Source organism: Pleurodeles waltl, chromosome 5 (assembly GCF_031143425.1).
Source record: "Pleurodeles waltl isolate 20211129_DDA chromosome 5, aPleWal1.hap1.20221129, whole genome shotgun sequence".
In the NCBI taxonomy this organism is placed as follows: domain Eukaryota; kingdom Metazoa; phylum Chordata; class Amphibia; order Caudata; family Salamandridae; genus Pleurodeles; species Pleurodeles waltl.
The window spans coordinates 88,928,713-88,944,403 of NC_090444.1; the positions used below are offsets into that span (position 1 = coordinate 88,928,713).

Sequence of the window (15,691 nt, forward strand, 5' to 3'; positions counted from 1 at the left end):
AACATCCTGAGATTCTGGGCAAATCATTTAATCTCCCCGTGCCTGCAAAAAATGAATGTGTCCTTGTGATACTTAACTGGTGCCCATGTTAAGCGCTCAAATACCTTCGAGTTTGCGCTATACAAAACCACAAAAAAAAACATTAAAAAAAACAAAACAAAGCAAGCTGCCCTGTTTATAGCGCTGGGTGTGTCAGCGGCCCCTCCATGGGCCTTTCAGTGAGATTACTGCTCTAGATACAGTGATACAGGACGGCGGTTGCACTTATTTTATGGGACTGGATTACTTTTTTACATTATTTTTTTACTTTTGTCCTGGTTCCTTCCCATTGTCAAAGAATGGAAGGAAACAGACGTGATAACTATGGCTCTGTTACTGTTCCATTGGCACCACCTGCTGGCAGAACTGTAAACTGCATCTACTGGTGCCGGAGACAACTCATTCTGTCACTGGTCATAAGATATTTCATATACAATGACCAGAATGAGATTAAAGCTCCTTGCATTAAGTGCCCGGAAATGAGCCAAAGTATATATGAAGGTTGCTATGAATTAACAGTCCGAGCCAGTGGGTGAAGTGGTGAGCCAGGCAGCAGGAAGGCTCCTAAAAACAAACTTGGGCACCGACTCGTGTTTTATTTTTATTGTTACAAATTAAGCATTGAAAGGTGTTTTGGATATAGTGTCCCGACTACCATGGAATGATAGGGAATGGGTGAAGTCTATAGAGACACTAGGGTCAGGAGCCTGGCAGCAAATAAGTACATTTCTATTCTGGAAGTGCTTTATTTTTTGATAATTATTTGGATTTTTTCCAGTTTTAGGCCATACCAAGCAGCCATCAGAGAGCGTTACACATAAGCGATACAACGTTGCAAGTAAGAACTACAGAAAAGGCTTGGGGAGGTGTAATTTAAAGGACCAAATAACATAACTTGCAAGATTTAAAAAAAAAAAGAACTTTCAGGCGAAAGTGTCAAACAACTTTAAAAAAAGGATCTATTTATGTGAATAATAAATGTACAAATCCTTCAATTAGAGGAACTATTTACGTAAAAGGCGGATAAGGACAAAAATTACACGTCAAAGGAGACTTTGAAGTATTAAATAAGTTCTTAAAATGTAGAACAGTAACTCGCATTCTGTGGGTGTAAGAAGCAGCAGAACTGTAGCTAGACCGACTCATAAACCATTTTAGGCATGGGAAAAATGTGTAATGTCCTTTGCGTAAATTGTGTGAAATTCCCCAAACGTTTTGTGGAATTAGGCAAAGTTCGATTCGGCATTTCATTTTGTTTTTTCGCTAACTTTTCGAAGGAAATGCGTCCTAGTGTCCTCGCTGGGTGCAAGGATGGATTTCACGCAAAAAAAGAATAGTGCAGTGTGACCCAAAGTGTTGATGGCAGATAACACACCTTCGGTGTATTTAAATTAGGGCTTCCGGTTTTATGGCATTTACGTTTTCATATTTCCATCCATATTTATCCATATTTATTTTTTGACCATTTTATTGGTATGTATCCATATTTATTTAGTGTTTTGAGAATTAATGACGTAGTAAAATTGTATACTGCCATATCTTTTTTAACTGATAAACATGGCCGTTTACTTTAATGCCTGACGTATTTTAGCAAATTAAGAAACCGAATATATCAAAACACTACACACTAGACTGAGGTGCTCCGTCAATGAGTCTTTATCTGTCCTGGGCATCCAGGTAGCCGTGAATACAGTCCCAGTGCTTCCATAAGGTGCCATAAATCATTAGTCCTGTGGCGCTACCTAGTGGTGATGCTAAATTACAGCAAACATCCATTAACTTGCCTTTTGGATGGAAGACAGAGCTCCAGGAAGTGAGACTATTTCCCTGGAGCACAAAAAAAATTGTCACACCCCTTCTGCCTGCCGGTGTCCCTTCACATCTGTAAAATATAGGTTTTGCGCCTTATTTTGCTCATTGCTACCTGAACTTTATCATGGGCAGAAACGTTTTACTCTTTAATGAATATGAATTCCCCAAACAGGACTAATTTACTGTACGTCTTTGACAGTTTTCCAGCTCTTCAGATCTAACAGCTGTGGGGAGTCTGTACCACAGCCAACTAAAGTTTTATTTTCAAGTCATGTCAATCCTAGAATGTTTTCTACTTCCTTTGTGTTGCTATTTTACATTACACTGAACATTATAACAATCCTATTAGAAGATGTGTTTAACCTGTTACTCCACTGATAGTTAAGGAAATCTCTCAGCAAACCTACACATTTACTGTACATTTTTTATCAAGGATTTCCATATTTTATCACCTCCTCCATCTACTCCATTTTGAACTGTGTTGCATACTAAACAAATATATGCCCTCCAAATCATTCCACTTAAACTAACTTCAGATTCCTGTGCCTATCATGGATGGCTGGTTCATTCACTGATTACAAATGCATGTTTTTCTTTAAATTGAAGATCTGATGATATACCTGCCAGCCTCAGGGTGGTCTTCCACCCAGGTTTTTGTCTTCAGCCTTCATTTTTTTGTCTTTGTTTTTGATGGTATTAGGACTCTGTGCACTCACTTTACCACTGTTAACCTATGCTAAAGTGGTTGTGCTCTTTCCTCTAAACATGGTAATATTGGCTTATCCCCAGTTGGCATATCTAATTTACTTATAAGCTCCTAGTAAAGTGCACCTCATGTGCCCACAACCTATACATTAAGGCCCATATTTAAACATTTTTAGCACCACATTTGCGCATTTTTTGACGCACAAGAGGCGCAAACTTACAAAATACAATTGCATTTTGTAACTTTGCGCCACTTTTGCGTTAAAAAGTCAAAAGTAAAAGTATAAATATGGGCCTAAATGCTACTGGTGGGCCGGAAGCACTGTTTGTGCCAACCATCTAAGTAGCCTTTTAGACATGTAACAGGCCTTCCATCAAATAGACTGTGTGTGGTTTTAAACTGCCATTTCGACCTGGCAAAATAACTATTTTGTTAGGACCAAACCTTCCTTTTTAATACATATGTCACACTAAGGTAGGCACTGGACAGCCCAGAGGGCAGGGTGCAATGTATTACAAAAAAATGTAGGACGTACTTTTTAGTTTTACATGTCCTGGCATTGAAAAACTTTTAAATTTCCTTTTCACTGCTGCAAGGCCTGTACCTCCTATAGCATAACATTGGAGTTGTCTTATTACATTTCACAAGCTTCATTTTTGAATGGGAAGAGGTGATTCATTTAAGTTTGGTGTACCTGGAATCACAAAATAAAATCCTAACGTATGATGAAGTTGGAATTTAAATTGTAATCCTGAAAATGCCACTTTTAGAAAGTTGGCATTTTTCTGCCTTATCCATTTGATGCCTGTGGCCTGTCTCCGGTCACATTACTGGGTGTAGTTAGAAGTTGGACTTTCTCTATTCCTCCTAAACAGCCACACAAAATGGGGCTTTGGACACAGCCTCTCTTACACCCAAATGGGTTGTGTCCTGTCCACATGCAAAGGGCCTAACAGCCCTGTATTGTCACTCCTGCCAGCTTAGAGCAGGGGAGGCAGGCAATTCCTTGCATTTCAGATTAAGATCCACTGTTCAGAAGTTTAATGCACCTTCCAGAACCAGGGCACAAATTCATAAATACTGGACTACAGACACCACCACTTCAGTACACTTCTGGACCTTTTAGACACTCTGCCAGTCTTGAGCAGAAGTGATGCATCGCTGATACTACGTGGATTGGACCCATTGCAAAAGACTAGCTTTGCTGCTGCATCCCATATTGTGGGTTCAATGCATCGCCTTTGAAACCGCCCCTGCATGGTGCTTTTCTGGAGTAGCACCTTGCATCGCTCATCGAAGGTAGTCTTGACGCCTTCACCGCTCATCAGAACCAACACATCACCTCGACTGCGCAACACATCCCTGACACCGGCCTTCACATCGCAAGGCCCGTTCACAGGGCTTTTGACGCCAATGCAACAGGACCTCGCACCGCAGCCTAATTGTAACTCAAACCCTTCACATCTCTTCAGCTGCGTTCCATGCAACACTCCAAAACCAGGATTTAAGGTGCATTGTTCAATTGGCCTAACTAGGTACCTGTAGCCAACCTGTGGTCCATCGTGGTTGGCCTGAATTTGTGACTTTGTCCCATTGCGGAATGACCAGTTATCCCCAATAGCACTTTCTGCTTCTTGGCACTATTTTTAACTTAAAACTTTACAATTCAATATCTCTGCTTCTACTAATTGGATTTTCATTGTCTTGGTCTTATTTAGTTTATCAAAATCTACTCTATTTTCCTAACTTTGTTGTGGGCTCCTTTTGTGGTGTGTTGTCACTGTTTTACCATTTAAAGTGTTGCACAGATACTTTATACATTACCTGTAAGTTTAGCTTGACTGCTCTGTGCCAAGCTACCAAGGGTTGAGAAGAGGTTAATTTGGGATTTGCCTGTGTTTTTTCCTGATAAGGACTGTGGTTTCCACTTGACCAGGGCTCACATCCAGTCAACCAACAATCCAATTTTTTACATGCCGTTTTAATACACCTGTCAGCATTGCATGCACTGAAAAGTTTATTTGAAGACTGGTCACTTCACTGGGGCAGCTGCAAGATCAATATCCACATGCAAAACAAGAACTGACAATTTCTATGTATTTTTGCAATGCTGATATTTAAATTCCATGCTTGCAGCCATTGAGCCTGATCACTTTCTCCCTGCTAGAGAATTTAGTTAATCTACCCTTATTTTCAGATTATACGTGGTATAACATAGACGAAGCGACAACAGCAAATGTGTTTTTGTGGTTGCCAGACACCATTCGGGGGGCCACATGGCAGCAACCAACTACAGAGGCTGTTGACCACTGATGTTCTTGTTCCTGCCCTACTATGGCTCTGAAACATGGTCCAAATACAACCCTTTCCTCACTTAACTCATAGAGTATCAAGGGCGAGCAGTCACAGGCTTCCTAAGGATGCAGCGTGGGGCACCCAAACATAGAACTCAACAGCCAACCCAGAGACACAATAACTAACTTCAATATCTAGCCCAACGCTTGTCTTTTAAGAGAAAAGGTATACTTATTCACACAGCATTACTAAGTACTACATAATTTAACTCAGTATACAAGTCAGTAATCCTGGGTCGATTCTTCTTAATGGTGCTACACAAGTCAAGCTCTCCAGTGCTGATCCACACCCGGGTGACCACTCCATGGAGGGTTCCTCCCAGTAGTTAAGGCAGAAGCATGAATCAAGGTCTGATGCAGTCTCAAATACACCCACAAGTGAAATTCATACTGAGTTCATGTTCATAAGTTTTTTTTACCCCAGTTGTATAGTGGGTAATTTGTTAGTCTAGAAGCTCCATGTGGAGCAGGTCAAATGTACTTGTCATGCTGTCAGCAGAAGGAGCAAGCAAAGAAGTCCTTTAGAACTGTTGTGTAGTCTAGGCATTGCCTACGTCTCCGTATGCAAGATCTCTGTCCGCTAAGAGGGCATGCCGGGTGCACTCCTAGGTCACAGGAGAAGTCCAGGACCCTTCATAGACAGGGATAAGGCTAAGCCTCTGCACACTCAGAGTAGCAGAACTCTAGGGCCAAAATGAAAGTTACCATACCCAATATACACAAAATCAGTGACCGAGGGCAGGGGACCATGCATGGGATATCCTCATCCAAAATAAGGTCCTGATAATTTTTACATCATTTGATGAATCTGAAAAAAACTTAGATCCAGCTATGAACAAAGATCCATAGGATAGCTGACAAATGTCATTTCCCATTTTAAGATCCAGCAAAACCTGCTGAATGAAATGACAGCAAACTTGGAACAAAACTAGAAATGTAGTGAGAATATAGTAATTTGGAGTTTGGTGTAAAACTGTTCTGTGGTTTGATATATTTGTTTTTCAAAGAGGTCTTGTGCAACTTTGTGTGGTTACATCTTCAGACAACCTGGTGGTTATTTTGGGAATTTTCTGCAAAACTGCATACATTGAGGGTTCCAGTTTAACAGCTTTAAATATTCAAATATAATTTGACTACAGAGCATTTTCTGCCATTGGGTTTTTCAGTATTTGTGGATCCGGGATGTATTGGAAGATCAGAGGGATCTGCTTGACTGTCCATGACTGGAAATCTTGTTGAGGCCACCATTACACTATGCAAAAGAACAGCCAACATTGTGGCGGATCTTGTGTTTCAGACAAAATAGGCGTCTAAATAGGATGGAAGAGCTTCTCCTTGCCACAGGGAGGATCCTGCCCTCTCTTTGTTTTTATTAAGAATCAAAGTATAATCTGCAGAACTAGATGGAGATCATAGCTCCAATGGGTCTGTATTCGCACCACAAATCTATGACATTTTGACTCCTAGAACTCATTTGAGATTTGAAGATTTTAAAAAATATATTTTAAGCTCTTAGAGTTGAAATGGCAACTGATGGCAGGAAGACTGTGTACCAGTGGTAGCTGTAGTCCATAGCCAGCACTGTGCATAGCTAAAGACAGTGGGCAGTGAATTCTGTGTTTGTGGGTGCTCGGTGCAGTGTGTGGCCAAAGGCTACAGCTTTGACCTAGAGTAGGAATGCATGGCTTTGGCAAGAGAGGGTGTGGTCAGAAGCTCTAACCTGCATCAGAACTACAGAGGGTCTTTAGCTGAGTACAGCTGTCTCATGGACCATGCATACTGTGTGAAGGATGTGGCAAGAGAACATATGTGGCCACGGATCATAGTAGAAACCTCTAAACCATTGATACATTTGTTTCTGAAATGGAAATAGGAGGGGGGTGCCCATTCATGCCCACTCTTCTTTCAGATTGGAAAATGCTTGTAAAAGGGTTTGACATGGGAAAGAATGATGCGATTCCTAAATTGGCTTTTGCATATAAAGGAAAGCAATTTCGTAGTCGCAAATCCTATGATTTCGTGGATCATAGAAATTGTGTGTACAAAAGGGCTTCGTATTTGTGGCCTTAAGTCCAGTGGTTTTATGGAGATGGCTAGAAGCCCTCTCCACCCAGAGATTTTGTAGTGACAATCTGTAGGAAACTGTGTTCTGGTTGCAGAAGCCCCATTCCCCCCAACGTTTGCTTGCTTTTTGATGCAACTATGACTGAAGTGCACTGGGTTCCTGCTAACTAGGTCTCCAGTGCCAGTGTCCCTTCCCCAAAAACAAGACCCCTGGTCACTTGATCCCCAAGTAACCAGGCCCTTACCCCCTTTTGTAAGTGCTTAGTGAATGGTACCTCTGGTACCTAAGGCATAGGTACTAAAGAGGGTCCCTCAGAGCTGCAGCATAACTTGTGCCACTCTAAGGGGCTCAGCCCCAAACTCATACAGTCTTCCACTGCAGGCTGCGTGACAAAGTTCTCTAAAAAGTGAAAACCTGACATGGCACACACTTGGGTCCAATGTCCCCTAACACTGCCCTTAATATTTGTAAGCCACCCCTACAGCAGCCCTTATAGCCCTAAGGCAGGGTGCATTATATTACAGATGAGGGCATATCCGTATGAGCAAACATGCCCTTACTGTGTCTTTGTCAATTCCTAGACATAGTAAGTCAACATAGAAGAAATTTCAATACATTTTCTGTACACTGGTCAATACTAGTTTGCTAGCTACACAATGGCTTCACTGAAAATAAAAAATAGGGATGTTTTGTATCAAACATCTCATAATAACAAACCCTCACTGATTCCTGTGATGGATTTATTAATACATGCACCCATAGAGTACCTTAGAGGTGCCCTCTGAAAACCTAACAACTTCTGGCGAGCTACCGGACTAGTTCTAGCCAGTCTGTCACCAACAGACAATTTCTAACCCCAAGGGTGAGAGCCTCTGGTCTCTGGAGGTCAAAAACAATCTGCTCTGGGAGGGGTGTTACACACCCCTCTCACCAGGATGACCTGTAAATCTGCCTTTGGTATACATACTTGGCTTCCCTCAGAAGGGAAATGGTCACCCCTCTGGCCCAGGGCCTATTTGGCACAGGGATAAGTGGGAAAATTAGCTATGCAGGAGATGTGTTGCATTTCCAGACTGGACACACCTCTAGGGTGACCAACATGAAATGAACACAGCCCTAGGAATTCCGCCATCTTGTGTAAGGTGGAATTACGAATTCTAGGACCTGATGATGCCCACTCCCCAAAGGAAGTGGTCAGGGGGTGTAGTGACCCCAAGGGTAAGGAGCACCTTGGCTACTACCCTCTACTCCACTTAATAACCCCCAAAGTGAGTGCTAAGAGGACCCCTGATACCAGGAAAACAAATCTTCATTGGACACAAAATCAATCAATCAATCAATCAGGAATTTGTAAAGTGCACGGCTCACCCGTGAGGGTCTCAAGGTGCTGAGGAAAGGGGGGAGGGGAGTGCTGCTACTGCTCGAACAGCTAGGTATTGAGAAGTTTCCTGAAGGTAAGGAGGTCTTTGGTCTGGCGCAGGTGGGTGGGAAGAGTGTTCCACGTTTTGGCGGCGAGGTGCAAGAATGTTCTACCGGCTGTTGTAGTTTTGCGGACGTGGGGGACGTTTGCGAGGGCAATGTCGGCAGAACGGAGATGCCGGGTAGGGGTGTAGAAGAAGAGCCGTCTATTGAGGCATTCTGGCCTGGTGTTGTGCAGTGCTTTGCAAGCGTGAGTGAGGAGCTTGAAGGTGATTCTCTTGTTGACTGGGAGCCAGTGCAGGTTTCTCAGGTGGTCTGTGATGTGGCAGTGGCAGGGGATGTCCAGGATGAGGCGTGCAGAGGTGTTCTGGATGCGTTGCAGCCTCTTCTGGAGTTTGGCCATGGTTCCTGCTAGAGGGCATTGTTGTAGTCCAGTTTGCTGCTTGCGAGGGCTTGGGTGACTGTTCTTCTGGTTTCGGTGGGTATCAATTTGTAGATCTTTCGGTGCATGCAGAGGATGTTGAAGCAGGAGGAGGAGATGGAGTTGACTTCCTGGGTCATGGATAATGAGGAGTCCAATATGAATCCTAGGTTGCGTACGTGGTCGGTGGGAGTCGGAGCGGCTCAGAGAGTGGCAGGCCACCAGGGGTCATCCCATTGGGAGGGAATGGAGCCGAAGATGAGGACTTCCATCTTGTCGGAATTAAGTTTGAGGCAGCTGCTCTTCATCCGTTCGGCGATGGCCTTCATTCCTTCGTTGAGGTTGGTCTTGGCGGAGTCCTTGGTGAGGGAGAGGATCAGCTGGGTGTCGTCGGAGTATGAGATGATGTTGAGGTTGTGAGAACAGGTGATGTTAGCGAGCGTGGCCATGTTGACGTTGAAGAGCGTCGGGCTGAGGGACGAAGCCTGGGGTACGCCGCAGATGATTTTGGTGGCCTCTGAGCAGAATGAGGGAGGCGGACTCTCTGGGTTCTGCTGGTGAGAAAGGAGGTGACTCAGTCCAGGGCTCTGTTGCGGATTCCTGCATTGCTGAGGCGTGAGCGTAGGGTGTGGTGGCAGATGGTGTTGAACACAGCCGAGAGGTCCAGGAGGATGAGGGCTGCAGTTTGGCCGTTGTCCAGTATGGTTCTGATGTAATCGGTGGTGGGGATGAGGGCAGTTTCGGTACTGTGGTTGCTGCGGAATCCAGATTGGGAAGGGTCCAGGGTGCAGTTCTCCGCAAGGAAGCGGGTTAGTTGTCCGTTGACAGCCTTCTCAATGACTTTTGCCAGGAAGGGGAGCAGGGAGATAGGCCAGAAGTTCTTGAGGTCCTTTGGGTCCTCCTTGGGTTTTTTGAAGAGGGTGTTGTTCTCAGCGTGTTTCCAGCTCTCCGGGAAGGCGGCGGACTCGAAGGAGCTGTTGATGATCTTCCGTAGTTGGGGTGCGGAGACGGAGCTTGCTTTGTTGAGGATATGGTGAGGGCAGGGGTCAGATGGAGGGCCAGAGTGGATGGTGTTCATGATTTCGATGATGTTGTTGTCGCTGACGGGGGTCTAGGAGAGCAGGAGGTTGGTCGGAGGTGAATCTGTGGTGTTGGTGGTTCCCGGGGGGGTCTGGGTGCTGAAGCTGTTGTGAATGTCTGCAATCTTGCAGTGGAAGTAGAAGGCTAGAGAGTCACAGAGGTCTTGGAACGGCTGGATGTCAATGGTGTTGGAGAGTTCCTACACGGCGTTAAAGAGCTCCTTGTGGCTGTGTGCATTGTTGTTGATTCGGTCTTTGAAGGCTGTTCTCTTGGCGGCTCGGATGAGTTGGTGGTGTCTGCGGATGGCGTTTTTGAAGGCTGTGTGGTTGTCCAGAGTCTGATCTTGGCGCCACTTTTTTTTGAGTCTTCGGCAGGTTTGCTTGAATTTGTGGAGGTCGGCGGTAAACCAGAAAGCCTTTCTGTCTGTGTGTCTGTTGGAGGGATTCTTGATTGGGACGAGAGTATTGGGACAGGTGTCGAGCCATTGGCTGAAGTCTCGTACAGCTGCATCAGTGTCGGTGGTGTTGATGGGTAGGTTCCGGGAGAGGGTCGCAATAAGTTGGTCTTCGGTGACCTTGTTCCAACTGCGGTGGGGGATCCGTTGTGGGTGGTGGTGTGTTGTGGGTTTCTTTAAGGAGAAGTGGATGCAGCGGTGGTCTGTCCAATGGAGTTCGGTGGTGTGGCTGAAAGGGGCGTGATTGATGGTGGAGAAAATAGGGTTGAGTGTGTGTCCTGCGGAGAGGGTCGGTGTTGTGACGAGCTGTTTGAGGCCGAGGTTGGAGAGGTTGTCGAGCAGGGTGGGGGTGTTGTCGTTGGTGTTCTCGAGGTGGAAGTTTAGGTCCCTGAGGAGTATGTAGTCAGTGGATGCGAGAGCGTGCGTGCTGATGATGTCGGTGATGGAGTCACTGAGCTGCTGTCAGGGGCATGGGGAGCCTGTATACGAGGGTCCCTCAGAGGGTGGTGTTTGGGTCAGTGTGGATCTGGAAGTGCAGGTGTTCAGCAGTGCTGAGGGTGTCTTCGGTGCTGGTCATGATCCTGAGGGTGTTGTTGTGGATGATGACGATGCCTCCTCCTGGTTTGTTGGAGCAGTCCCTGAGGGTGATCTTGTAGCCGTCCGGGACGGCTATGGTGATGTCAGGCACTGAGGAGGGGTTCATCCAGGTTTCGGTCAGGAAGGCGACATCTGGGGAGACTGAGTCGAGTAGATTCAATAGATCTACTGCGTGCTTGTGGACGGAGTGGGTGTTGAGGAGGATACATCTGAGATGGTTGCGTCCTGCCTTGGTGGGTGGATCGTTGGCGTGGAGACTGGTGAAGGTGCAGTTCCAGCAGGAGAAGGGTCCGCGGTTGGTCTGCGTGGAGGCTTGAAGGCAGGCAGGAGAGCGGTCGGTGTTGAGGGTGCGGAGGGTGGTGGCATCGTGGTGAAGATGTGCGTTGCGGCGGTGGGGGGACTGGGTGCGTGCAGACGGGCTTGCTTTTGGTGCACCTTTGGCACGCCAGCGGTGCGCCCGCCATTAAGTAGGGAAGTGGGGGGGAGGAGAGGACAGCTGGGAGGCAGGAGCGGGGACAAAAAACGGCGCAAAAAAGGGGGTGGGCCACAAAAAAGGGGGCAGGGCAGCAGCGGTGGGAGTGCAGCGCGAGAGAGAAAGGAGGAGGGCGGGGCTGCAGGGGCAGCAGCCACAGGGGAGAGAGAGAGGGAGGAGAGCGAAAGTTAGAGAGAGAGAAAAACGAGGAAGAGTGTAGCAAGAAACAAAAAGAGCACCAAGAGACAGAAGTGAAGCAGAACAGAGAGCAAAGCAGAGAAAAGGAGGAGAGAGGCAGAGGGTAGCCTAGTAGGAAAGCGGAGCTCTCCCACTAGACACCAGGGATGAGGCACAGGCAGAAGCTTGCGGGTGGAAGAGGGCCTAGAACTCCTGACAGGGGTCAGGAGTTCAGAGGAGCCAGGGAAAGGGCTCTACTTACAAGGTGGAGCCACGGGAGGCAGAGCAGTGCACTGACCAGGTCAGTGGTATTGCTCGACTTACCACGCAGCGGCCACCATTAAGTAGGGAGGTGGGGGGAGGAGCGGTCAGGTGGGAGCGGGGGCAAAAAACAGCACAAAAAAGGGGGCAGGCCGCAGGGGCAGCTTCGGCGGGAGTGCAGCACGAGAGAAAGAGAGTAGGGGGTGGGCCGCCGGGGCAGCAACGACGGGGGAGAGAGAAAGTGAGAGAGAGAGAGCGGAGTGAGAGAAAAACGAGGAAGAGTGTACTGTGAAGCAAAAGGAGCACAAAGGGACAAAAGTGAAGCAGAACAGAGAGCAAAGCAGAGAAAAGGAGGAGAAAGGCAGAAGGTAGCCTAGTAGGAAAGCAGAGCTCTCCCACTAGACACCAGGGATGAGGTGCAGGCAGAAGCCTACGGGTGGAGGAGGGCCTCGAACTCCTGACAGGGGTCAGGAGTTCAGAGGAGCCAGGGAAAGGGCTCTACTTAAAAGGTGGAGCCACATGAGACAGAGCAGTCCGCTGACCAGGGCAAAGGAGTGGACAAAGATGCCAGCTGACCAGAGAACTGAGGGGCACGATTGACTTGGTGCCAACCCTACCAGCCTTCTTGCTACACCTGATCCTTGAGGAGAAACTGACCTGTCCTGCCGCTGCAGCCTCCAAGAAACAGGGAGAGCTGCTGGTGCTTTGCAAATTGCCTAGAATAACTCCCTTGGAGCAGAGGAGCTGCTTCCCTGCATCAGCAGGCACAGTTTGCAACATCTGGTACTCTGCCCTGTTGCCCATCGGGCCCTCTGAGGAATCAACGTGCCAGGAGAAGATTGGAGTCCAGGAGGTCAGCCCTGTCACTTCATTGAAGTCTAAAGATTCTGACGCCACCCAGAGGTTCTGGGATACTGGACCCCTTGCAGTAACCAAGGCTTGTTGGTGGTCCATTCCGGATTCCAACAGCACCAAAGCAGACCTACTGTTGAGGAATGTCAGGATGAACAAGGCCATTCAGAAGAGTGGCCCCACTGCCCTGTTTCCCCTCTTCACAAGGTTACCAAGACCCAGAGCATGTCCCTGACCACCGTGCGCCAACGCCTCAAAGCACTTCTGCACCTGAGCACTGCAGCCCAACTCTGAGGGAGTCAACGGTGGCCACGGGGTCCTGAGGCCCTCTGGAGCTGAGCCCATTGCTGGGTTTAGCCAGACTGGACTTCCACTCACCGCCTCCAGCCTCTTTCTGTAGACCCCCTCCAACTGTGAGTAACTCCAGCACTGGACACAATGCCAAAAGCCACCACAGCACCCGAGCCCCACAGCCCAAGGAGAAGTGTACCGCCAATGTCCCCACGTGCTTGATGACCTCAAGGATCAGATCCCCTGGACTGACCTTCCAATTTCAGCTTGCAGCAACTTCCTAACCGGACCGTTTCCTATTGAAGTGAATGGGACACCCGATGCCTTAACACATTACTGTACCCGGATGCCCCAGAGCCTCCCAAAGTGACCCTTTGGTGTGGCCTTGGACCCTGCCCCATATTCACCTTAAATCTTGGAGAACAGACTCATAAGTTGGTGTGAAGTGTCCAAATGCAGTACATGTTTTTCCCCAACAGGATAACATTACTGCACCCAAAAACTGAACTGTCAACTTCTGAAAACTAAAAATGTATAACTTAAAAAGTACTCACCTGATGCCGGTGATCTTGACATCAAAATTTATTTAAAAGTACATGCTATTTTCATAAATTGGTGTTGGATTTCTTTATTGAGTGTGAATCTCACACACGGTCTATGTGTGTGCTTTATACGCTTAGCACTACCCTCTGATATGGCGACCTTATCCTTAACATGACCTGTGTATTAGATGCACGTTCACTTAAGGGCTTCTTGGTGCTAAATAACAGATGTTTATTGTTGCTTAGTTCAACCGTGCTCAGTTTATTGACCTCAGGAGGATGAAACGCTGAGTTGACCTTCCTGAACATGGCACTATGAAAACAAATACAGATGGACTGATGCTACAAATATACTAATCCGCTGATTCACAATGCCCCCCTTACGATGTGTCTGTAATGAATGGTCCTAATTGAAAACTGTAAGCTGAACCCACATTTTTAGTGCTAATAACACATTTTTAATGAACTTACAGTGGATTGCTGTTCCCGTCGTTTTCTATGGAGTCACCAATGCGAATTTCCGCTCCATTCATCCGTTCAGGATAGAGAACCGTGTTGGTGATTGCAACATGCAGCACTTTGTGCGGTGCCAGTAGGTCGACCCTCCACCAGGGAGACATCTGATAGTTGGTGATGGCGCATGAGCCGTGGTAGTAATCGGAGTCCAGGTTCCCATCGATGGCGTTGTAAGCTCCCGCTGGGACAGCCCAGCCCAGGATCACACTTGACTGTGTGGCCTTGCCGCGCAGAGCCACGTTTTCGACTGAAAGAAGAAACGACAAGGAAGTTGTGAGCTGCACAACAGAGAAAGCAGAGGACATTGTGATGCTCAGTGTTGGAATTGGAAACACTTTGCTCAGGGAACCCATAACCTAGGGGCCAGGTTGTGGCAGATAAAAGGGGGAGTGGAGTCACAAGGGGTGGAGCTTGAAAAGCACAGTCTGACAGACAGCATATACATTTATTTTTAAAAATCTGCTGTAAAGAAATTGGCAACAAAGACAAAGGACCAATGTGACAGCAAATCTGTTCTATCTTACTTAGTTGGGCAGAAAGAGGCTGTATTTTAAAATATCTTACAGGGTTAAGGCACCTGGTGCAGAGATCTTTGCATGCCCAGCTATTTCGAGGGGAGAATAATAGTGGCAAGCTAACTTTGGTGGTTAATGCAGTTCTGGAAGAGTTCTGTGTCTTGTCCAGTCACAGTATTGACTCATAAATTAGCATAGAGGGTTAATATACCTGCTGCAAAGCAGAATGTGTAACATGCAGATCCAGATTTCTACTTTATGTTGATAAGTAAGTGGTCTACCGCTTTTGACACTAAGATCATTTGTTACTTCCAGTTCATAAGTTGCAATTCTATTATAGCAGTCTTTTATTTACCAAAATCAAGACGCTGCATGCAATATGTATATCATGTGTTTAGATCTCTACTGTTTTTGTTTCTCAATCTATTTTTTATTCTAAGATTGCAAAGAAGAGCTCCTCTGGGAATTAATATTCTTGTTAGTACACACAACCCCAATCAGTGTGTTATGTTTTATATCCTAATTTTGTGTTTCTCCCGCTCATTCACTCTTAACATATTTGGTTTATATGTGACGCCTACAGTTTAAAACCCTCATTGCCTTAAGTAATATTTCTTTACATTGATTTACATACTTGTATGATTTATTGTGTTTCTGTGTGTGATGTACAGTGCTCTGACACCCTCCGAGGAGATGAGTAGCTCTATAAAAGTACTGAATAAAAAATAAACTAGTAGGTACTATTTTAATAATTATTAGTGTAATTACTCTTACACATAGATACATCTTGCATTCTTAATGTGTGCACATTTCTTACATGAAGGGTTCTCTAAAGTACTTGTGTAATGATAAGCTTTGTGCCTCTGTGTCCTTCCATTGCATTGGCATCTAGGTTTTAGGCTCCAGAGGGCTCCCAGCCAGAATGGTGCTTGAATAAAAGGAGGACTCTGGCCCTTTAAATCAAGCCTTTTGTTTTAGGCCTGGCTGGAAGTGAAAATAAGAATGCCCCCTCCGGCCTAGAGGCCACTGCTTTGAATGAAATGCAGACAACCTGCGGGTGCTGCAAATTATTTCCCTAATTTGGGATACTACACCATGACAAATTCAGCATATTTCCT

General features: G+C 46.2%; 1 protein-coding gene across 1 annotated transcript in view; it reads right to left on the bottom strand.

Annotated features, from left to right (window-relative positions):
- Positions 1-15,691, bottom strand: part of LOC138295398 (fucolectin-like) — a 71,826-nt gene that overhangs the window by 43,190 nt on the left and 12,945 nt on the right. Inside the window, exon 3 of the mRNA XM_069233668.1 lies at positions 14,014-14,305. Within this exon, the coding sequence (XP_069089769.1) occupies positions 14,014-14,305 (292 nt within the window). The remainder of the gene's footprint in view (positions 1-14,013; positions 14,306-15,691) is intronic.